Source organism: Mizuhopecten yessoensis, unplaced genomic scaffold, assembly GCF_002113885.1.
Source record: "Mizuhopecten yessoensis strain PY_sf001 unplaced genomic scaffold, ASM211388v2 scaffold1127, whole genome shotgun sequence".
Lineage (NCBI taxonomy): Eukaryota > Metazoa > Mollusca > Bivalvia > Pectinida > Pectinidae > Mizuhopecten > Mizuhopecten yessoensis.
The window spans coordinates 28,415-53,259 of record NW_018403891.1 but is presented as its reverse complement, the minus strand read 5'-3'; the positions used below and the strand labels follow the sequence as shown (position 1 = coordinate 53,259).

Genomic DNA, 24,845 nt, shown 5'->3' with positions numbered 1-24,845 from the left:
GGCCATGTCCATTCCCGGATGTTTTAAGTGTTGTTATGTCTTTGTCACTGTACGAACACAGTGTTTTATATTAATAACTTACTGGCTATACTTCCGGCCATGTCTATTCCCGGATGTTTTAAGTGTAGTTATGTCTTTGTCACTGTATAAACAGTGTTTTATATTAATAACTTACTTGCTATACTTCCGGCCATGTCCATTCCAAGATGTTTTAAGTGTAGTTATGTCTTTGTCACTGTACGAACACAGTGTTATATATAAATAACTTACTTGCTATACTTCCGGCCATGTCTATTTCCGGATGTTTTAAGTGTAGTTATGTCTTTGTCACTGTACGAACACAGTGTTTTATATAAATAACTTACTTGCTATACTTCCGGCCATGTCTATTCCTGGATTTTTTTAGTGTTGTAATGTCTTTGTCACTGTACGAACACAGGATTTTATATTAATAACTTACTTGCTATACTTCCGGCCATGTCCATTCCAAGATGTTTTAAGTGTAGTTATGTCTTTGTCACTGTATAAACAGTGTTTTATATAAATAACTTATTTATATTAAAGGTTTTGGCGGTATATCTGAATATAACAGGGGTTTTCATATATATATATCAATTCGTAAAATCTGGTGTTAACTGTATTTTGAGGAGATACTCTATAACTTACTGGCTTTACTTCCAGCCATGTCTATTCCCGGATGTTTTTTAGTGTTGTAATGTCTTTGTCACTGTACGAACACAGTGTTTTATATTAATAACTTACTTATATTAAAGGTTTTGGCGGTATATCTGAATATAACAGGGGTTTTCATATATATATATATATCAATTCGTAATATCTGGTGTTAACTGTATTTTGAGGAGATACTCTGTCATTTACTGGTACTGGTCTTCCTTTATTTCGAGCTCGGAAGTGTATGTGTATGTTTCTAAAGAAGTGGTTCTATTCTAGCCCTTGGTATGATTGGAAATGTTAACCATATTTAAAACCTACGAAAAGAAACTTATGTTATTGTTTTGTATCATTCATGAAAGATGATGATTTTATGAAAATGTATTAATTGTGTTTTATTCTCTTCAATCAAGACGTTACAATACCGACGGACTGTTCTGAAGCTGTACATATAATTCCACAAGGTGAGTATTGTATGCCGGTATGTAACTTAATATAGAAAACAGTTTATTGAAAATAATGACTTTCAATGAGAACGACTGCATGTTATAGGCTTCAGGAAGCGCAAAAAATCAAATTTCATGAAAAAGTGATAGAGTATGTCTAAAAAGTGATAGAGGATGTCTAAAAAGTGATAGAGTATTCTAAAAAGTGATAGAGTATGTCGAAAAAGTGATAGAGTATGTCTAAAAAAGTGATAGAGTATGTCTAAAAAGTGATAGAGTATTCTAAAAAGTGATAGAGTATGTCTAAAAAGTGATAGAGTATGTCTAAAATGGATAGTAAATGATGTTTGTATACTGCATGATACCAGGTTACTGTATATTTTCATGCGAAAGTTCTTGAATGGGGGTCATTTCTTTCATGCAAATTAAGATATGATCATTGTCGATTTTTCGTAACGTCAGGCATGCCATGTTAAACGTTACGTATACGTTTTATCGAATTCATATAACCATATCTAGATGAATAATGAACAGATATAAACCAAGTCCTAAAACACCAGCTTTTATTGTTTCCGAGGGTCTGTTAACCTTGCTGCTGTTTCTTAAACTCTGATATAGTGTTAGTGATGTGACCTAACGGTGTGAAAATTTTACAAGCAAATTATAGATGAATAAGTTGTCAAAACCTGTGTAGTAGTGGGAAAATCACCTAAGCTGTATTATAAAAGGCTAATATTACAAATAAGCCTTTAGTTTGATAATTTAAAGTACCCTCTTATGTAGGGTTTATTACAATTATATCGTTAAAAATATTCAAATGTTATCCGTTATGTAAACGACATCGTTGAAATAAGTTGTTAGGCATTCTCTTAAGTAGGTCGTAATGTTGATAGAGTCGTCTCTTTTCCGCATGTTTTCTGGCCGAGAACAAAACTAAGGCACGGTAGTCTAGTGGCAGGACGCCGGGCTCGTGACCGAAGGGTTGCGGGTTCGAGTCACGTCACGGCACTGTGTCGTATCTTTGAACAAGAAATTTTACTCGTTCCAGTCTACTCAGCTGTAAATGAGTACGTGGTTGGGCAGTGCTAGAATTGTTGAATGCTAGCTGTGAACGCCGAAATGGCAGCACCGGTTGTATGCCCCTAGGGGATTTGAAAAAGATATCAGCTGACTGCAAATTAAAGACCCAACAACCACGGATAAAAATTTGTGATCCGCTTTGAGACGACCTACGAAAAAGGTTGTGATAAAGCGGTATATAAAAACCTCGAATTATTATTATTATTAAAACTAAAATAAAACCTATGTGTTACTTAAAGTATATAGTAAAACAGATGTTACTGATTAATTAGGCGGTAGATAATGTACTTTACCGCCACATTACATTTCATACTGGAAAGAGTTGTGGTCTTGTAACGAATTTTTTTCCTCATTTGATGTGTAACTTAATCTTAAATTTGGCTACCAAATGATAATTTCTGATATTAAACAAAATCACTCATTTAGAAAAACAAAGATTTTTTTAATTGAAAGCCATTTTTTCTCAAATCTAAATATGCTACAATAATTTGTTATTTCAGAAATGTCTCATCTTTTTTTTTATTAAAATCGTTTATTTATAATTGGATCATTTGAGCAACAACGCTTCCATATTTTTATCTTAAAGGAAGCGAACATTTTGCACCTATAACAAACGCACCAACAGCCCCTGCAGGAATATCGACAACCTTAAGTAGACTCGCAACCTTAAACATGCATACGACTCCAAGTACTACGATAGTGCCAACGACATCGACGATGAAGCCGCTTTCGCGTAAGTAGTAGACGCCCAACCGTGCGAGAAAGGTATAAATGTTTTTTAACATTTAAAATGCATGTGAACTATTATAAGGGAATTATGATGCGGCGTGAACAATAAAAATGATTGCCTTTGAAAATTATCATTCCTCATGAATTATTTACTATGTAATCCAATGAATGCTTTAGACCTGCCGACATGTCGAGATGATATCATCTTTTCCTTGGCTCTTAATGAGTCAGTGGAACACTATGGCGCCAAAAGATGCCCGGATGGGTTACCCGTTTCCGCGGAGGCGGTGGTAATGGAGTACTGCGGAATCCCGGTGATGTCACAGTGGAAACAGGGCATCAAGGTTCGTACAAAACACTCACAATACTTTCTCTTCTCTATATGGAGAACAAAATTGCAATCGTATTTAGGTACTTATTTAAGTCAAGGTTTCAAAATGATTACAAAACAGTACACATTGAAAATATTATAAATACTCAGGTATAATTGAATAATTGTACCATGTTTTATGATCGCGTTACATGTACTCCCTAGACTGTTGCCAACATGACTTGCATATCAATCTGATTTCATGTACCAGTTTCAGTTTAGCTATACTTTGTCTTTTATGCATGTCAAAGTGGAACTTCAGTAATGGGTCTCTCTGAAATAGTATTCGTGCCATTCTTTAGGAATTATAAAACAAATAATGTGTGGTACGTACGAGAAAAAAAGACGTATGTACGAGAAAAAAAGAACGAACTAGAAAAATACATCGATGTACATGTATGCACGAGATAAAAAGCTAAGATACGAATGGAAATGTCGCACGTTCGAGATAAAAAAAAAAAATCGTTCAAAAGATTTAAAAAGTCGTTCGAACGAGATACAAAGTCGTACGTACAAATATGAATAAATTGTCAAAGGTGTTCTTTATCTGTTTTTTCCCTTTTTTTACCAAAACTTATCTCAAATTTATTAGCAAGGGATTGAAGAAATGGGATATAAGAATAAGCCTTGAGCAGTCTTTTCCGGTTTTGCCTGGCAAGTGTTACTACATTTGATACTGCTGTGTCGCTGGTGACCATTCTGATTTAATATATAAAAACAATTCAAAATGAAATATTGAAACGACTCCATGTGAATTACTAAAAGCTGATAGTCTGCTGATGAGACGGACCATCATGTATGTGTGGATGGATGACCGTAAATCAATTTCACAAGGATCGAAGATAATATCAAAAATAAATTCGTATGTTTTTGCGAGATCTACATGTAGTCATAGTGTTCTGTTTATAGTATGTTATATGTTATACGTCTTAGATGAACATTACTTTTGTTATTTTTATTGTTACGTCTGAGATGAACAATAATTTTGTTATTTGTAGTGTTACGTCTGAGACGAACATTACTTTTGTTATTTGGATTGTTACGTCTGAGATGAACATTACTTTTGTTATTGGTATTGTTACGTCTGAGATGAACAATACTTTTGTTATTTGTAGTGTTACGTCTGAGATGAACATTACTTTTGTTATTTGTATTGTTACGTCTGAGATGAACATTTCTTTTGTTATTGGTATTGTTACGTGTGAGATGAACAATACTTTTGTTATTTGTATTGTTTCGTCTGAGATCAACAATACTTTTGTTATTTGTATTGTTTCGTCTGAGATCAACAATACTTTTGTTATTTGTATTGTTTCGTCTGAAATGAACAATACTTTTGTTATTTGCAGTGTTACGTCTGAGATGAACATTTCTTTTGTTATTGGTATTGTTACGTCTGAGATGAACACTACTTTTGTTATTGGTATTGTTAGGTCTGAGATGAACAATACTTTTGCTATTTGTATTGTTTCGTCTGAGATGAACAATACTTTTGCTATTTGTAGTGTTACGTCTGAGACGAACATTACTTTTGTTATTTGTATTGTTACGTCTGAGATGAACATAAGGTTTTTAATTTGTTTCGTTACGTCTGAGATGAATATAACTTGTCGCAAGTCAAACTGAAGTCATGAAAAGTCCGCAGGGTTGTTCATTGGTGATTCCATTTATTATACTACTGCACCAAATCTGCTGACAAATATATATCCAGGTAATTTGTTGAAATTGGCATCTGTACGTGAATGTTGTTAAATGTATAGTTATGATACTTCAGTTTTTGTTAATAACAATAAATTTACTTCTAATGGAGTAAGTGTTACAATAAACTGAAACAGATGTGTATGATAATATATCACCTCAGCACACTTCAATATCTACTTGTAAGGCAGAAGGATAAACAACATTACACACTCTATTTGTTTGCTATAAATCAAGTCTGTCTATTCGCTTTTTAAGGTATGTGGTCACCTGCCCAACCACATGCATTTTCTGCGGGAACTACATTAAGACCCCTATTATTTGACAAGGGACTCGGTATCAGCTCGAGAGACCGACATCACGACCCATATTTATGAAGCCGTTATCGTGCTCTAGCCTTGACTTTATGCTTCAGCGAACTTTCTTGTAACTCCCTTAAATATTTGACACAGTAAAAAACAAGTGTATACAATGAAAGCGGTAGCCGCCATGTTATAGTTATTGACTGTCTAGACGAGTGTATCACGAGATTTTTCGGTGTGCGGTTACGAGTTCGCGAAGCGAACGAGTTAACGCCTACCGAAATATCGAGTGTACCCGAGTATATAGACATTCAATAAATGACTTGTATCATGGTCCGTCAATCAACTGTCACTAAACTTCAGAATTGTCTTGTGTTCCTGTGTACATTTCCCGCCAAAAACAATCAACAATCAATGAGGAGTACATTTCCCGCCAAAAAAACAACAATCAATTAGAAGTTCAAGCCTTACACCACTTCCTGCCTTTAGTTTCTCACCATTTCCATTTGACCTTTGAAAACAGCAGGATGACAACGCCGTCAGCTAGTTCCACTATCAATTTGAAAGTCACGGATTTCCTATATTTACAAGAAGACGATTTTGATGACATTGTGTTATATCAAGCATGCCAGGGTATAGAAAACGAAGTGAAAGCTTTTGATGAGATTACCGAGCTGTCGCTGACTCAGTGTGTTTCTAAATAAGATGTACCTGTCGCTTCGTCAAGCAGACTGTCTGAAAGTGACACAGAAATGGACACTGAGCTGAATGGACACGGGACATTTGAATTAGAATTACCAGAAACCTCCCAAGTTCGAGAACAAACGTTTTGGGGAAGCAGTATCTACACCGGGAAAGAAAGAGCTTATTGGATAGCAGGAATATGTGAACACTAAAAAGAATACAGTTCTGGCGAGGCGTGTATTTGGAAGTTTGCTCCAAAATGGAAAAATGGCTGGTGGTGAAGTGATCCCGGAATTTCTTGAAATGACTGGTTAAGAAATGAACTACTTCCTGTCAAGATTCGTTATGGAAACGAGGAAGAAAGACGGGACTCTTTACCCTCCACGTTCTCTAGATCTATACCTAATCATCTGTGGACTTCTTCGTCATTTGAGAGAATGCAATGTAAATGACAAGAACTTTTTTCTCTCTCGCAAAATGGCGTATTTAACAGTTTCCGGAAAGTGTTGGATGCAAGAATGAAAGAGCTTCTCTCTAGCGGACTTGGTACAAACGTTTAACAGGCCCAGGCATTGATGCCCAAGGACGAAGCAATATTATGGGAAAGTGGTGTTTTTGGTGCGGACACGGCCGAGTCGTTACAGTGCACCATGTTTTTCTATGCATGTAAACCTTTTTGGGCTTCGTGGACACGATGAACATCATGATCTTAAATGTGAGCAATGTGCTGTCTATACTGACCAGCACGGGTACAAAATTAGCGTGAACTAATATTTCTGAATTCAATTATAATTAGTTTATTATTGTGCAAAGAATAATTTTGTTGTCATTGAACGTTTAAGCCGATGTTTGTTAAGAGTTTAGAATTCTAAGGGAATTATAGGTTGCATTGTAATGTAAATAAATATATATAGTTTTTTTTGAGATCCGAATCGGACATTTCAAAAAACTTCTTTAGTAAAACCTTTCTAACCCATCCATTGTAGAATATGACAACCTATTGGTCCATCCACAGGGGCTTGACACGTTGCTATGAGCCAGAATGAAATATTTAACCCCAGGGTCCGACCCAAATATCATTTAGGGGTCGGAACTGTAACGTTTTCTTTAAAAGTAAAAGCTTAATAATACTGTCATGTGTACACATACTATTGTGATGTCATGGATCTTTGTGTTGGCCTCGTGTTATCAAAACAGTGATGGCCGCTCCATAGTCCCGAAGTTTCAGTGTGTTGTTTATGACCTGCGTAGCCATGTATTCCCCTTAAAGCCGACGTCTAAACGTTACATGGTGCCAGAAGTGGTACGACTTTGCGTTGAACTGATCGAACCACAATTGAAACGAATAATAGCTGAGAACAACGCTGTTGTAATACCGCATGTTCAAACCCAAGTAAACAACATACCATTCCCGCCAAAGCTTGACATAGAAGAGAACTTGTCACAGTCATGGAAAAGGTTTAAAAGGGTTTGGGATAACTACGAAATTGCTACCGGTCTTGACAAGAAAGAGAAAATTCGACGAACAGCAACATTCCTAACGTGTGTTTGGCCTGATGCCGTTGAAATATTTGAGGAATTTGGATTTGGAAACGACGATGACAAAGATGTCGCGAAAGTTATTGACAAATTCGAGAAGTTCTGCGTGGGGAAAACAAACGAAACGTATGAAAGATACTTGTTCAATAAACGAGACCAAGAGACAGGTGAGACCATTGATGCGTATGTATATTCGTTGAGATCTCTATCGAAAACGTGCAACTATGCAACGCTCGAGGACAGTTTAGTTCGCGATAGGATGATTATAGGCATTCGCGACAACAATACAAGAAAGAAACTGTTACAAGATTCCAAACTATCCTTGACAACCTGTTTAGACATATGTCGCGCAGTAGAGAAAACCAACAAACAAATAAAAAAAAAAATCTCAGGAGGATGTAGAGTACATTAGGAGGAAGGACAGTAGGGCTAACAGTAATAAACCACCTAATAGACACGGACATGAAAGTCAGCGCCGCGATAAAAGTGCTAAGGAGTGTAAGTTCTGTGGTGGAATTCACCCATACAAAAAGGTGATGTGCCCTGCATGGGGAAAGAAGTGTAACAAATGCCATCGAACCAACCATTTTGAGGCCAAATGTAAATCAGGGGAGATAACTAAAATCAAAGATAGAGGGACTCCTCACAAGCGTAGAGTACACTATGTGAATGAGGACAATGATGATTCTTATTCGCTGTAGAAACTGAAACGCGAAAGGAAAAAAATTCAATGCACTAGTGACAATGAATGGAAGAAATGTAGATTTCCAATTAGATTGTGGAGTCACCGTAAATGTTCTACCCGCTCCACTGTACAGAAGATTGTACAAGGACCCTAAGATGGAAAATATAGAGGAGTATCGAAAGACTCTGGTCATGTTTAATAAATCACAAACAAAGTCAGCTGGGAGCAAATGTATAAAACTAATGAATCCGCAGAACCGGAGCAAATATGAGTTTGAGTTTGTGATTGTCAACGCAGATGTTTATCCGATTCTTGGAGCAATCGCGATACAGGAGATGAACTATATAACTGTAAATAGAAAAGTCATTAGAAATGGAGAAGGACTCAAGTAAGTGACAGGAAGACACATACTACAAAGTCCGACATTATTGAGAGCTACCCTGAAGTCTTTGATGGAGAAGGAAAACTTAGAGATTGACGAGAGTGTACATCCTACAAAGATACCCACAAGGAAAGTGCCAATTGCTTTAAAGTATAAAGTGAAAGCAAAACTTGACAGGCTTGAGAAAAAGACGATTCTAACCAAGGCCAACAGTCCGACTGACTGGATCTCAGCAATTGTCATTGTTTCAAAACCATCTGGAAAGATACGCTTATGTTTAGATCCACAACCACTCAACAAGGCTCTGAGGCGTAATCATTTTCCAACGCCAACAATTGACGACATGCTACACGACCTACAGCAAGCACGTCTGTTCACAGTCCTTGACGCTTAAGATGGATTTTGGCAAGGTGAGTTGGATGAAGAGAACAGTCTTCTCACAACCTTCAGCACACCCTTAGGTCGCTATCGTTGGAAAAGAATGTCTTTTGGAATTAGTCCAGCTCCAGAAGAATTCCAGAGGAGACTTGACCAAGCTCTGGATGGGCTACCTGGTGTAAAGGCGATACACGACGACATCCTTGTGTATGGGCGTGGTAGTGATGACACACAAGCTCCCCAGAATCACGACCGTAAATTAGGACAACTCCTTGAACGTTGTAAGGAGAAAGCAATTTGTATCAACAAAGAAAAGATGAAGCTTCAACTGACCGAGGTCACCTATATGAGACACATTATTTAGAGAGAAGATCTACAAGCAGACGCTGAGAAGGTCAGGTCGATTGTTGAAATGCCTACACCTACAGACAAAACTAGTGTACAGAGACTGTTAGGCATGGTCAGCTACGTGCAGAAGTTTGCACCAAACCTGTCAGAGCGAACAAAACCATAGCGACTTTTGATCCATAATGAGAATGAGTTTGTTTGGGACGAACATGTTCATGAAAAAGCACCGAGTGACATCAAAATGTTTCTGACCAATGCACCAGTTCTACAATACTTTGACCATGGAAAGGAGACACTGTGCTTCAATGCGACGCATCACAGCATGGGCTTGGTGCCTGTCTCCTCCAAGATGGTCACCCGTTCGCATACGCTTCCAGGGCTTTAACAACTGCCGAAAAAAATATGCCCAAATAGAGAAATAACTTTTGGCTGTAGTATTTGGAATGGAACGATTCCCGAACTGCACATATGGACGCGAGATCCTGGTAGAATCTGATCATAAGCCGCTTGAGCATAACAAGGAACAAGAGGCCCAATGGGCCTGCATTGCTCACCTGGTATTAATCTCACACTTGTAATCTTAAAAGTGGACTAAAATACAGCTACAGGCAGAATATCAGTGTTTGATTCACATGAACATATTAAAAGTTTTACACATGAAGCCTGTGTCCTTATATGTCGAACAAGGACATTAGGATGAAAGTGGGTCAAGGTCATTCATTTGCCCTTCATCCAAGCATGCTACAGGCCCAATATCTGTACCATTGGCCTTTTAATTATTGAGAAGAAGTCGTTTGAAGATTTAAAGACATCTGACCCCAGTGACCGTGATAGTGAGTCAAGGTCATTCATCCCTGCATGCAACAGGCCCAATATCAGTACCCTGGGCCTTCTGGTTATTAAGTAGAAGTTGTTTGAAGATTTTAAGACATTTGACCCATGTAACCTTCAAAGTTGGTCAAGGTCATTCATTTGAACAAACTTGGTAGCCCTTCATCACATCATGCTACTGGCCAAATATCATCATCCTGCGACTTTTGGTTATTCAGAAGAAGTTGTTTAAAGTTTTTAATATATTTGACCCCTGTGACCTTGAAAATAGGTGAAGGTCATTTATTTTTACAAGCTTGGTAACCCTTCATCCCAGTTTGCTTCTGGCCAAATAACATCATCACAGGCCTTTTGGTTATTGAGAAGAAGTTGTTTAAAGTAAAATATTGACGCCGGACGACGGACGGACGGATGACGGACGCCGCACCATGGCATAAGCTCACTTGGCCCTAGCTAAAAATCTAATGAGCGCACCAAAACGTCTTCAGAGAATGTTATTGCGTCTCCAACGTTTCATCTACAAGGTAACCTACAAACCAGGACCGGAAATGTATGTTGCAGATACATTGAGCAGAGCATTTCTGCCATTGAGACACAAAACCGACAGGTCAGAAAGTGAGCAGAGGTTTGAGAACGTAAACATGGTCCAGAATCTTCCTATATCACCTGAACGTTTGAGAAAGTTACAAACGGGAACGCGAAATGATGAAGACTTGGTCATGTTGATGGCCACCATCAAGTCGGGATGGCCTGAGAAAAGAGACAATCTGCCACCGCAGATACAGACATACGACCCATTCCGCGAGGAACTGACCATCCAAAATGGCTTGAAATTTAAAGCGGACCGAGTTGTGATACATCAGAGTGAGATGAGCTCTCTCATGGAAACGGCTCACAGTTCTCATATTTGCCTTCAAGGAAGTCTAAGAAGACTACGCGAATGTATGTTCTGGCCGAACATGAATAGGGATGTCACAGAGTACATATCCAGATGTGAAGTCTGCAATGCTTACAACGAAAGTCAGCGTAAAAAAAAATTGAAAAGTTATGAAACACCAACGCGCCCTTGGGAACGTGTCACGTGTGATATATTCGACTTCAACCAGAAAAGTTACTTGATGACTGTAGATTACTACTCAGATTTCAGGGATGTGTAGTGGAGGGATACGCAACTTACTCTTTGCCTTAGTAAATATGTTCCGAGTGAGGTTAGCTTATCTCCTTTGATCGGTGTTCTATGAAACGAGCGCCCCCTAGCGGACAAGTTATGGCTTTATCAGAGCGTGGTTGAAGCGTGAAATTGGTGTGTAAACAAACCAATAATACTGAGTATTACTAAAATTTTTGTTGATCTTGTTGTTGTAGATTGTTTATATTACATCCGGTGAGAGTAATAGATGGTGTCACAGGACCCGATGTATTGATTTATTTCTCCGACTGTGTTCAACGTCAACTAGATGTTGTTTTTTGAGATTCGAGATTTTGTTTTGCTAACCCAACATAGTTGTGTTTCTAATTCCTCCTCAACGGAATGGTTTCCATGGAAAGCTTAATTAATTTAATTTTGTATGGGGGTAATCTTATGGCGGTGAATTATTATTAATTTGTGTAATTTTGGTTTCAAGAAGAGCTAATGTTTGTATCACTTTGCGTCGGAAATGCGTCATTTCGGTGAAACCATGTTGTCCTCTCGCTGTTTAGACCAAATTTTCTTCCAATAAATTCCACCATTTTTCAAACAACGGATATCAATAAAAATATGAGTAATTTTTGTATTGTGTAGACCCAAGTTTATTTGTCCTCCGTCAGTATTTTTCTTTTTATTGGTAAGGAACTGCCCGCTATGTTACGAACTTTTTTGTAAACATTTGAAAATTTGGGTGGAAAAAATTTCATTACCACCCATTTTGTGCTTCAAATTTTTTCCAAAGTATTTAATCATGCTTTTCAAAGTAAACAGCAATGGAAAGCTTAATTAATTTAATTTTGCATGGGTGTAATTTTTGTTTCAAGAAGAGCTAATGTTTGTATCACTTTGCGTCGGAAATGGCGTCATTTTCAGTGAAACCATGTTGTCATCTCGCTGTTTAGATCAAATTTTCTTCCAATAGGCCTATATTCCACCATTTTTCAAACGTGGGATATCAGTAAGTAATCAAAGTACTGAAAGCTAAGGCAAAAGTTATACTGAGATATATATTATTTTTGGAAAAGGGAACAAAATAAAGACGAAGTTCCCATCATATTGTACAGAAGGATTAACTGTTAATTTTGTTATAAATCATAGTTTTATGTAAAAGTTTACCACTGTGAAGTAATTCTTCTTATGTGTACAGTATATCTTTATATGCTTGTCAGAAGAGGGGTACCAAGTGTTCTCTAGAATATATTATTTTAGACCTTTTAGATAATTAATTTTCAAAGGAGTTGCTTTCCTCTGTCCATATTTCAAAGGTTAAAAACTGAAATTGGCAATTTTAAACCATTAAATAGATTATGCACAGATTGTGTTCATCTTTTAACTTTGCCTTTGTTGTTGAATAAGATATCAACCAAGTTTCATCAGAATCTGGCCTTATCTGACAAAGGTAATTGGCGAAAAACCATTGACCAATCAGAGCACAGTATGCTAATTAATTATGCATGGCTTTCACTCAACTTTGAACTTATCATCGAAGTTGGTATATTGATCAATATATATTCAAGCAAATTATCTTGTAAAGTGTGGACATTGACCAGGTTATGCATGCTTTTTAATACGTGTGAATTATGTTCAAGTTTCAATTTTGTATCAGTCCGTGTTTATTGTTTATACACAAACCTAAGTTTCATTAAAACTGAACAATATTTAAGGATATTAACTTGCTGAAACCAAATTGTGGACAGACTAGTGGATGACTGCTTTCCATACAATGTACCTTTACAAGTTTGTAAAAAATAAAATTGAAAAGCTTTAAAAAACAGTGTTTCACATATTCACTGCAGTGAAAAGGTCTCTACTTATGAAAAATGGAATTATTTTGCATCAGTGTTCCTATGAACAAATAAGATAACAAGTACTCTAATACAATATAATACATTGTTGTATGTTTCAATATTGAATAAGATAACCAAAATATAATAGAGTTACACTATTTTCCCTCTATTTCCATTGCATAAATTCTTCACAAAAAGAAATGTATAGCATATGTTCAGCTTTATCATTGTCGTCATAGGCCAGCATTTGAAATAAGATGCAAATATCAATTTCAAATATATTTCAAAAAAGTATTGCAAATGTACCTTCTAGAGCACATACTTTGTTATTACAGTTGTCATTATTGTTGGTTTTGTGCAACAAATGTTGACAAGACTTATTGAAAGTTGAGGTTGCATGTGTATTTGTTTGTAGTGCATGATTTGATGTTCAGAATGATGGAGCAAGTTTTAAACATTTTGTTTAAATACATTTTGTTTAAATACTTAGTTAGGAAAGCACTGACAATTACCCTGTCACATGTACAGGTTGTGTAGCTGTAGCCTTCACCTTGAATGTATGAACTTGACCTTAAAACTGTCTTGAACAATTGATGTATTAAATTTAGAAATGAACTTTCAAGAAATATAGTTGAAAACTTAAGAAACAGTTGCTTTCATTGACATAGCCAAGATTACATCTTGTGTGGGATTCCTCTCATATATATCACACAAGATTTGATATCAAAAGTTGGACACGGTAAAATCGAGTGAAATTAACAAATATCAAGTTACACATTATAACTTTATTTCATTTTATTGATATTGAGCATAAGCATTGATAAAAGTACAATTTATACCAGGGATGTTACATTTCATTTACTGCTTAACATTTGCGTTGACTTTTAATTCACTGGACAAAAACTAGTAGGAACCCATGACCAGTATTTCTATCTTTTTAAAAGATATTTTCAATGTTTTTCAAATTTGCTCCCAGCACCCATAGTGTTATATTGATCAAAACAAACGTAGATTCCAACATTAGTGCCTTTAGTCAGCAGGGGCTGTTCAATCACACTCATCAGGCTTTCAGCATCAATAATCACAGATTCAATCTGTTCCACTCCCAAGTAAAGATCACCGACTTCTCCATTTTGCAAGGAAAGTATTTGAACTATTCGCTGTTGGAAGGATCTGTGGACTCGGCTGTCATGAGCCTGAGAGAAAATGATTTAGTCAGAGGTTCCTCCTATATACGGTAACTGATAGACTTCAAAATGTCATGTCACTGTTGGTACAGTTCTTGCAGCCATTTGAAAAAGCTCATGAAGTCCTCAAAGGTATGAGAGAAGGGGTTCAGTTCCTATTTCTCATCCTCCTTCCTCCCATCAATAACCATTCATGTCTGTTGTAATGTTGATTGCTTTCCCCTAAAATAAAATATAGTCACCAAATAATTTCTGCACCAGCAATAATAATGTTTAGAGACAATATTCAAAAGAAATAGGAGGCATAGCAGTATGATGAGCTTGTACAGTAAGAATAAGGCATTACAGCTTAGGAATTCATTAAAATGGTTCACAAACATTTCAGTAAGTCAATCTCTTTGATAGCAGACCTAAATATAAACAAAATTTACATAAAAGTCAACTTATAACACCACATCTCATGGGGGCTTAAGACACCTTAACTGGTTTCTTAGATGGTAAAACATGTGTACATAAAAAAGGTACCAGTAAAAACGAAACAAAATTATCTCTCTTTTTATATATTAGCCTTCGAATTGAAAAGCCTGATAAATTTGAAACAGAACTCTTGTGGAAAAAGAAGGAAATGTTTTCTTGAACCACAGTAAAAAAAGAGGACAGTTTAAACACACGCTCCTAGATATTCACGGTTTTCATTAATACAAAAGATGAAGCAGTACATCACTCTCCCCTTGTTGTTTCCAGAAAAAATAAATTAACCAGGAAACATGGAGATGTCCATTGCACTCCTTTGTTTTGCTTACAATGTGCAAATGTGCCTACTAGGAGCTAATAAGCTTTCCATGTGATGGTTTTGTTTTGTATGTGCTGTACCCAAATGTGCTTAATGTGCTTAAATTACCAAGTGCTGATGTGCTTACCGTGTGCAATGTGCCTCTTATGTGCAAAATGATAAACTCTTTTCCTTTGTTAACAGTATAGTACATGTATATTTATTTTAAAAAAAATCATGTTATAATGTTATGGTTTCTATTATTATACTCATGTTTTGTTCAAATACAAGCTCTTTATATCCCGTTATAGCAATCTGCTCTGTGAATGTGTGTATGTGCGTGGAAGTGTTAGCCTTGTTATTAGTGTGTGTAGTTTAAACATTCAGCCATATCATTAATTCAAAAATATATACATATTTTCCATATAAATGTCCATCTATTTCAATACGTAATTAATTATCGATAATTTTGTAAATATATCTTATTATTCTTTGTCTCATCCTTTTGTAAATACAATAAAATTTGTTGAAACCAAAGCTCTTTGTAGCTTATTGCAAAATTGACATAAAATAAATATTGTTGCATCTTGTAAGTGCTTAAGGATTTTAACTGTAGTTTTTGGGACTATATAGAAAAGCTTTTCCCCAGTATGAGATTTGTTTACACCTTTTGTCATAAACCAAGTTATGTTCAGATTTCAGACAGAAGATACTTTAAAATTGTACAACTCAGAAAAGGTTAAAAAAATAATTATATTTCCATTTTTTCTGCGAAGAATTATTCTATCTCTCAAGTTATAAATGATTCCTGTGTTACCTAGTAATGATCATTGAATAAGGCCAATTAAAACAAATAATGTGTTTCTGCTAACCCCACAGATACTGGACACACCAATAGTAATATGTGTATAAACTATCACACATTACTTATTGGTGTGTCCGGCACCTGTGGCTAACCCGACCTATCCTAGATTTGTGTGCCTACAATACCCTTAAGTTTGTATAGCACTGTGAAAGTCAGAACTCCTGCTTTATATAAGCACAGTAAAGATACTTTTCTAATTAAAATAAAAGCTTGGCTAATATTTACCTATTCTATTTTTTTTCTGCGGATGATAGTAGAAACACAAAGTAGTTGTTTTGGCCTCAATGTGTCTGTCATTTCATAATATTTAGAACTACTCTACTTTTTTTTAAGTTCCAAAACATCAAGTAGTATAACAATTGAAACTGAAATGACAGCCAACATCACAATGAATCTAATAATATAATGTTTATAACATGGGTTTTTTCAACTGAATCAGAAGAAATGTAAGGCCAAATATCCTCACACACAATGTTCGCAACTGAGCCTAGTTCGAAAATATCTAGGCCTACACAAAATGAAAGTAAAATGTGCGCATGTCTAAGGCTTAATGTAAGGGAGATCACTCGTCTTCTTCCCGTAGTACATGTCTGAAATCAATCCGAAGGCGAAATAGATTTATCTTCATCAAGTATTCATTTGTTGTTGTTTTGTGTATAATGAAAAAGATCGTCCTGTTATATGGTAATACTTGACGAATAAATGAAATACACAAATCACACTAACAGACATATTTTTTGTTGTTAGCGAGCAGGCGTTTGTGACACCTCTTTATCTTAGGATGAAAATGGAACAAAATGGTAATACAGCGAAGGAAAAAAGTTTCAGGTTAGAATACAAATATGGAACTAGAGTAGGCTAGGGGCTAGTACTTATATTAATACCCGGCCGGGCGATCCCATGCCTTTTTACTTTTAGTTGAGCAAGCCTGGTGTGAATCACACGGGGCGATTTTAGAATTAATTGACAGGATCAGCATCCACTATTAGGTTTGTAATATGAACTTTTTCTGTTGATCTTCTACATAATTTTAAGTTATTCCCTGCTTATATGTCGTGAAAGTATCAAGTTTACGTAGCAAGTGCAATCGAAATCTGATTTGACTGCCATATTGGAAACTTCGTCCGTCTTCCGATAGGGCCTAGCATATAGGTCGTACTTCTAAATATGGGAGTCATGACCATATATGGAAATTGTAGTAAATATTACGGCATCAGTAGAATACTATGTTTGGCCATATAAGGAAACGGATAATTGAAATAACATCATGCGTGATCTAACATGGCGGTCGTTTCTATTTTAAGAGTTTTTAGTAAGGATTTGTTATTTCAACGAATATGTAACATTTTGATAACATTATACTCATATGAGGCGTGAATCTTATATATTATTATAGATTAGCACTTTTGATTTTGCTCAGTTAGTTGGAACAGAACCGCTTCATAGCTCTGACCACACATTTTATAAATGCACTACATATACGTCTCTGGATAACCCCAATCAAATCATTCGATTCAGCGATGTGTTGACATGACACCGGAAGCAAGTGCGAGTATAACCTGACACTAGCGCGCAAGCGCAGACGGGCCAGAGTAGGCCCTCGATGACTTCACGGTCCGGTTAATAAACACAAAACCAATGGAGTTGCAAATCCCTCCACTACACATCCCTGGTTGCCATGGTAACGAAATGGAGGCCTCTGATTGGTCGAGATTGAAAAGTTGTCTGATTCTGCCTAGCTTTGGTACATAGAGGTTTTGAGGGATGCAGAAGACAATGGTAACAGTTTTGTAAAACTCAGTTGCCATGGTAACGAAATAGAGGCCTCTGATTGGTCGAAATTTAGATGTTGTCGGATTCTACCCAGATGGTACATAGAGGATTTGAGAGATGCCGAACACAATGGTAACAGTTTCGAAAAGCTCAGTTGCCATGGTAACGAAATAGTGGCCTCTGATTAGTAGAAATATAGGTATTGTCTGCTTTTGCCCATAATTGATACATTGGGGTTTTGAGGGATGCCGTACATGCCATGGTAACAAAATGGAGGCCTCTAATTGGTCGAGATTTAAAAGTTGTCTGTTTCTGCCCAGATTTGGTACATAAGGGTTTTAAGGGATGCCGAACACAATGGTAACAGTTTCGAAAAGCTCGATCAGTTGCCATGGTAACGAAATGGAGGCCGCTGTTTGGTCGAAATATAGATATTGTCTGATTCTGCCCGGAATTAGTACATAGGGGTTTTGAGGGATGCCGAACACAATGGTAACAGTTTCAAAAAGCTCAGTTGCCATGGTAACGAAATGGAGGCCTCTGATTGTTCGAAATTGAGATTATGTCTGTTATTATGTCTGATTCTACCCAGATTTGGTACATATGGGTTTTGAGGGATGCAGAACACAATAGTAACAGTTTCGAAAATGATTGGTCGAATTTAGATATTGTTCGATTTCGATGAAAATTGGTATATAGGGGTATCAGGGGACTGCAAATTCAATCACACACGTTTCGTTACCATAGCAACCACACAGGCCTCTGTTTGGTCGAAGTTTAAAAATTGCTCAATTATATTGTTTTGTGATATTAGCAAAGGTTTTGACAGGTTGTGGCATAAAGGTATCTTACATAAACTCAAAACGTATGGAATTGATAAAAATTTGCTTTAATGGTTTGAAAATTATCTCCCTGATAGATTGCAAAGAGCCACCACTGAAGGTTTTCACTCAAAGTTTCAGGTTATAAATGCAGGGGTACCTCAGGGATCTGTTCTGGGACCTTTACGTTTTCTCCTATATATCAACGACATTACTAACAATGTTTCAACTAATATGAAGCTTTTTGTAGATGACACCTCCTTATATGTAATTATAGATGTAAACCCAGCACATGCAGCACAAGTTCTAACAAATGATCTCTCTAGCATTAGTGAATGGGCAGGTATATGGGACACCTAATTCAATCCTAACAAAACTGAATCTTTAATATTTTCTAAAAAAACATAGCAAACATTACCCTCCAATAGCTTTCCAAAACAGCCAAATCACTGACACAACAGCACATAAACACTTAGGACCGACTTTAAAAGATGATGCATCTTGGAAACAACACATTCTGAATATACATGAAAAAGCTTATAGTAGATTAAACATTCTTCGTTAAATTAAAACTAAAGTAAATTGAAAATCATTAATTACAATTTATATAGTATATATTAGGCCAATTTTGGAATATGCAGGCATCGTATGGTACAAACTGAATAAAGATACTATTATTGATAATGAATCAACATTAATTTTTAAAACTGAATGTGATAGAATAGCAAATATTATTCTTTGTCAACTTAGAAACTTCTGTAGCAATTTAAATTTTGAGTTATTCAATGACATTTAACTGACTGTCCCTCTTGTGCTTGCTCTTTTGAATATGAAACAATTTTCCATAAATTTCTTGAATGTCCATTGTATTAAGATCTCAGACTTTTCATATATACTTCTGTTGATAATTATGGAAATCATAACCATATTGATACAAACATTTTTCTACAAGGCTGTCCTAATTGTGATGGAATAACAAACAGACAGTTACTTAATGATGTGCAGTTATTTATTAGTAAATCCAGGCGTTTTAATCTCTATACTTTTATACTTTTCTATTCCTATTTCAATTATACTCCACAAATAGGTAAAAATTTCTTGAAAATATCACTTTTCTACTTTACCTACTTTTCTATAAATGGTATTCTTTGACGGACATATGAGTTTTCAGTTGAGCATGTGTGTTTGTTGTAAGATTTGTTCAATTTGTCTTGTTTTGCAGTGTCCATCTTATACATATAGACTAGCTATCAGTTTGCATTTAAAATTACAATAAAATAACAGTTTTGGCAATTGTGACCTGTGTATATAATAGCACATGGACTTTTGCTCAATGTCTGCAAATAACTGTGTGATTTGATAGCTTATATAAAATGTTTTAACAAATAAAAAGTAGGTATGGAAGTGTTTTATATGTGATGTGAGAAGTGTGAAGGTATTTGTATTTCAGTTATGTTAATTAAGAAGGAGTTACATTCCTTTAACTTTTGTGTTTATAATTTTCATTTCAAAATCGATGCATAAATTAAATCAAATCCAAAATAACAGACTCTATTAATTAAGCCATCGTTGGAAAGAGGATATCAAGGCTTTGCCTGCTATTCCATCAAGTTGACTTGTAACATCTTTGTCAATAAAATGTGTTGAAATGAAATGAAACTGCATGGTTGAACGCGACAGATTTGGTGGTGGCGGCAGCGGTATGGTGTGGGGTGGTATCTGTAGTGGTCGCAAAACCACTAAAGAATTGAAGGCAATTTGACAGCTCAACGATACATTGACGTTATTTTTCAATCTGTCTTCGTGCCGTTTGTCCGCTAGCATAACGTAATCTTTCAACAAGACAATGCTCGGTGTCATGTGGCGAGACTTGCACTTGACTATATTCGCCAAAATAATGTCGACACGGCACCTTAATCTTAATACAGTCCCAATCTCTTGCCAATAGAGCACGTGTGGGACATATTGGATCGACGCCTCGAACGCGCCAAAATCCACCAGAGACTCTATCCGCTCTGTGCCAGACATGGAGTGGGATCTGCTGTGGCCCCTAAGTCCCCCTAAGGACCCCCTATGACCCCCTAAGTCGTCACTGAAGGCAATTTGACAGCTCAACGGTGCATTGACGTTAATCTGCAATCTGTCGCCGTGCCGTTTGTTCGCCAGCATAACGTAATCTTTCAATAACAATCTTTCTCGGTGCCATGTGGCAAGAGATTTTCCGAATGTTTAAAATCCATGCCAATAAATTGGACGCGCTATTCTTTTGATTTTGTACCACTCGAATTCAAATTAGGTTGATCATATTTTGAACGCGCGTAAATCACTCATTTTCACTTAACTTGACCGATGGTTTCAAACCAACCGCATTGTTTTGTAGTATGTCAGTCTTCAGCCGAAGTGTATTTACAATGAATAATTCATCTTGGAATCATTAATTGGTGCATTCAAGTGATTCATTAGAAAAAAGTTTTAAGACATGTAATGCTTATATCCAGTAACGTAGTTGTTTAGTCAGTGTGCAAGCGAAGTGGGAAGAAACGGGAAAAACGGGTTGTCTCAAAACGTTTTACAGGCTGAAGGGGTGGCTCCACTCGACCAAGTAGTTAAAAGAACGTCAAAGATGGAAAAATAATGTTGAATAATGTGACAGTACCTTGATTAGAAATGCTAAGTTAATTGTGTAAATACAAATAAATTTCAGGATTTGGGATAACAAATGGGAAAAATATAATAGAACACACTCGAAAATTTGCAGACAATTTTTGGGTACAACATACATTCATCTGCAAGTCGATTGCCTTCTTAAACGTCCAGCGTTATTCGTGTTTTTGTTTGATTTCTTCTTATTCGTCTTATTCGTCTGTATAATTGTAAATGTCAAATAGTATCAATTTGCTAGCAGTATCTAACGAGGAAAGTTACTTCATGAATACAGTATATGGATTGGCCTTACTTTCAGGTTATAGACAACTGTGATCTGATACCACGCTTCACGCCTGTGGCCGTCTATATCAGCGGACTACTCATGGGGAGGTCGGCTGTCTTCCACTCATGCCAAAATGGTGGAATAGAGGTTTGTATACAATTCGAAGCGATGTTGATATTTATAATAAACTGTTAAGTTATGGCTTACCATGAATATCCCAACAAATTTCCTCGTCAGAAGTAACCATTGTACTAGCTTCAATATTAATTCCGAACAACTTTTTGTAGAATCACTTTTATTTTGTTTCCTTGGCATAAACTTAATGCATAATGAATGAAAAGTCAGAGTCCTTGTCCGATACTGATATATTTCAGAAAGGACTACTAAATTACTTAACATAACAATATTTACTCATGTTATCTTTGTCTTTAAATACTATGAAAAGCTTATCACATGAGCGATTCGTTACGACGCAAAGCGAATGTCGTTCATGTGAAGTGTGTGCTGTAAGTAAATTCTCCGCCATTCAAACTTTATTAACATTGGTAAAACTCAAAGATTAACTCCCTACATCTAAAATCAATATGAGTCGAAAGTAAAACCTCCCCCACGACCGCTACATTCAACTTCAGTCACTCCTATTGACAAAAACAAAGAAGAAACAGTGGTTTAACTTATGAAGAAGGCGACTCTACCCAGAGAAATTCCAAGAGTGTAATCTTGTGTAGATGTGAATTCAAACGATAAGCATTCGGCAGCATGGACTAATAGGCCGATGTTGACATCCGGTATGAAAAAGCGCTATTTGTTATGACGAGAATTGCTAGATTTGAATTTATAAAATATGAGAAATCTTTTATGTGTATGTCATGGTGAACATAATAGTCGTAATTCCAACACTGCATCCCTCGCGGCTTGGCTGTTGGTAGTTTCGGCCTTGGCGGTATACATGACGTAGATCTAATTGACTGTTTACATACTGCGTTCGTCATGTTCGTTGAAGTTCCTTAATATGTGTGTAAGTAAATGAACGTTTATTCATGCTTTCACATGTTGGTATTCTAATATACATGTAATTCCCTCTACTATCTTAATCGCTGTCCAAAGCCGAGTATTAAACAGGAAAACAGGAAAATAACATTGCAAGTCAGTTTGAACATTGTCAGAATGCTATCGTCCATATAACAGACGATAGAGTGTGTAACTGTTTTGATAATGATGTGGAATGCTTGCTTAAACTTTTGAAACTAACTTGTCATAGATTTATATAAAATTTACAATTGCGTTTTTTTTATACCTGTTGTAAATTGTGCATATGATATATTCTGCTAAAATTAAGCATCTGTGGACATAAAATTAAAGCAAAAGCTTTGTTGACATCAATTTTTCTATGCATTGATTATCAATCATGACTGAAGTATCTTAAGAATATTGTGATTCATTTTCACCTGTCTCAATGTTCTGTATGCAAACTGATTAGAGAAAATCCCCTGTTTAAGATGGCGAAACTTTAAAACCGACAATCTTTCTGTTAAAATAAACTTGCAAGTCCAAATTTCAGGCGTTATAACGGGGGAAAATAGTTCACAATGCACGAGGTTTTACGATAATAATCAGGTATATATGTATAATTACAGGCGATATATTCCTAGATCAGAATAATAATCTTAATACCTGTTAGAAGATGTCCATGGATGTGACCCGCTGTTTGTTTCAAAACGCCCCGTTGCATATATTTTCTTTATTCTAACGCGTCTTCTGTTGCAGCTAATACAACAGAGGTGTGGTTCTCCGATTGCGTTGCACCTTGAACACCGCCTCGCAGCCTTTTATTATGTACTCACATGGACATGATAGTGTACCTGGAAATAAAGACTTGTGTTACACGATGCTCATATGTGTTTTATTTATATGCCGATTAATTTATTTGGCTTTTTATTTACATTGCATTATTTATTTATTTTTCATTCATGTACTCTTTCGTTCATTCAAATCACAAAATTGAATTATAGTTTTTTACCGATTTCACTTCTGGTGTAAATGTGATATGTTTATGTCTGCAAACTCTAGGGAAAATCATCAGATGAGATTACTTTTGTTTCAATATGTTCCCAAGAAAACGTGTTAACATCTGAAACAAGTGTGATTCAAATGGTACACAATACGCCGCCTTTATGATATACGTACATTGTTTTAACAAAATCTTATCAGATGGTGATAAAAATTAACCTAACATGTGAACATGTAAAAGTCAATTTAGTGTTAAGAAACCAGGAGTGCATTTCATGAAAATTGGTTGAGAATACAAATTGACCATTGGTTGCGTTTTATAAAATGCCTAAAAAGGTAGCTATGTATAGGGAGGAGAAATGGACGTTCAGGTTGGCGTCAACATAATTCCACAAATTAAACAAGGACCTTAACAAACTAGCACAATAACACTGATGATTTGACAGGTTAAATGACCTGTCGTTGACCACTGAGATATGGTTTTCTGAATACATGTATATTTTTGTTCCCATTAGATCCACTGGCACAAATCGCTTAAACAATATTTTATTTATTAAAAGTTCATGTTGTCTCCACTCCAAAATTCTTAAAACAGTATGAAAACACCAATGAGAGATCGTAAACATCCCTTTATACTTAAATAAGGATGTTTCAACAAGTTGAAAAACGGATAAAATAGTGAAAAAACTCCAAAAAATGAGGAAAAAAACACAAAAATATTATTAAAAAAACTCAAATATTTCCTCAACAAACACTGAAATCAGTATGAAAATACAAATGAGAGGTCATAAACATCATTTTATACTTAAATTAGGATGTTTCAACAAGTTGAAAAACGGATAAAATAGTGAAAAATACACAAAAAATGAGGAAAAAACACAAAAATAAAATTAAACAAGAGGCCCAGAGGGCCTGTATCGCTCACCTGCATATAATTAAAGTAATTGGTATGAAGTAAAGATATAGCACTCAATGGTAGGTGCTGTAAGTACATATCAAATTTCAGAAAGATCCATCCAGTACTTGAGATATAGAGAACAAACTTCAAACAGAGCCCCGCCCCTATGCCCCTACGGGGGTCATACTCACCAATTATACAAAATTGAGTCACCGTCACCCAAGGATGCTCCACACTAAATAAGGATAAAATCCCTTTATCCCGATGGTCGGAGAAGGATTTTAAAGGTTTTATCTCTATTTCTCCTATTGGGCCCCGCCCTTCTACCCCCCTCGGAGACCACCCCCATTGCTAATACAAAATTGAGTCCCCTTGGCCCAAGGATGCTCCAGACTAAATTAAGATAAAATCCCTTAATCCCTATGGTAGAAGAAGGATTTTAAAGGTTTTACCTCTATTTTCCCTATTGG

At 36.0% G+C, this 24,845-nt stretch overlaps 1 protein-coding gene across 1 annotated transcript in view; it reads left to right on the top strand.

Annotated features, from left to right (window-relative positions):
- The window catches only part of LOC110457310, a 57,797-nt gene extending 34,439 nt beyond the window's left edge, over positions 1-23,358 (top strand). The window contains exons 4-8 of the mRNA XM_021508528.1: positions 1,086-1,136; positions 2,785-2,931; positions 3,105-3,271; positions 21,501-21,614; positions 23,235-23,358. Of these exons, the coding sequence (XP_021364203.1) occupies positions 1,086-1,136; positions 2,785-2,931; positions 3,105-3,271; positions 21,501-21,614; positions 23,235-23,321 (566 nt within the window). The 3' untranslated portion in view covers positions 23,322-23,358. The remainder of the gene's footprint in view (positions 1-1,085; positions 1,137-2,784; positions 2,932-3,104; positions 3,272-21,500; positions 21,615-23,234) is intronic.
- Positions 23,359-24,845: the final 1,487 nt, after the last annotated feature.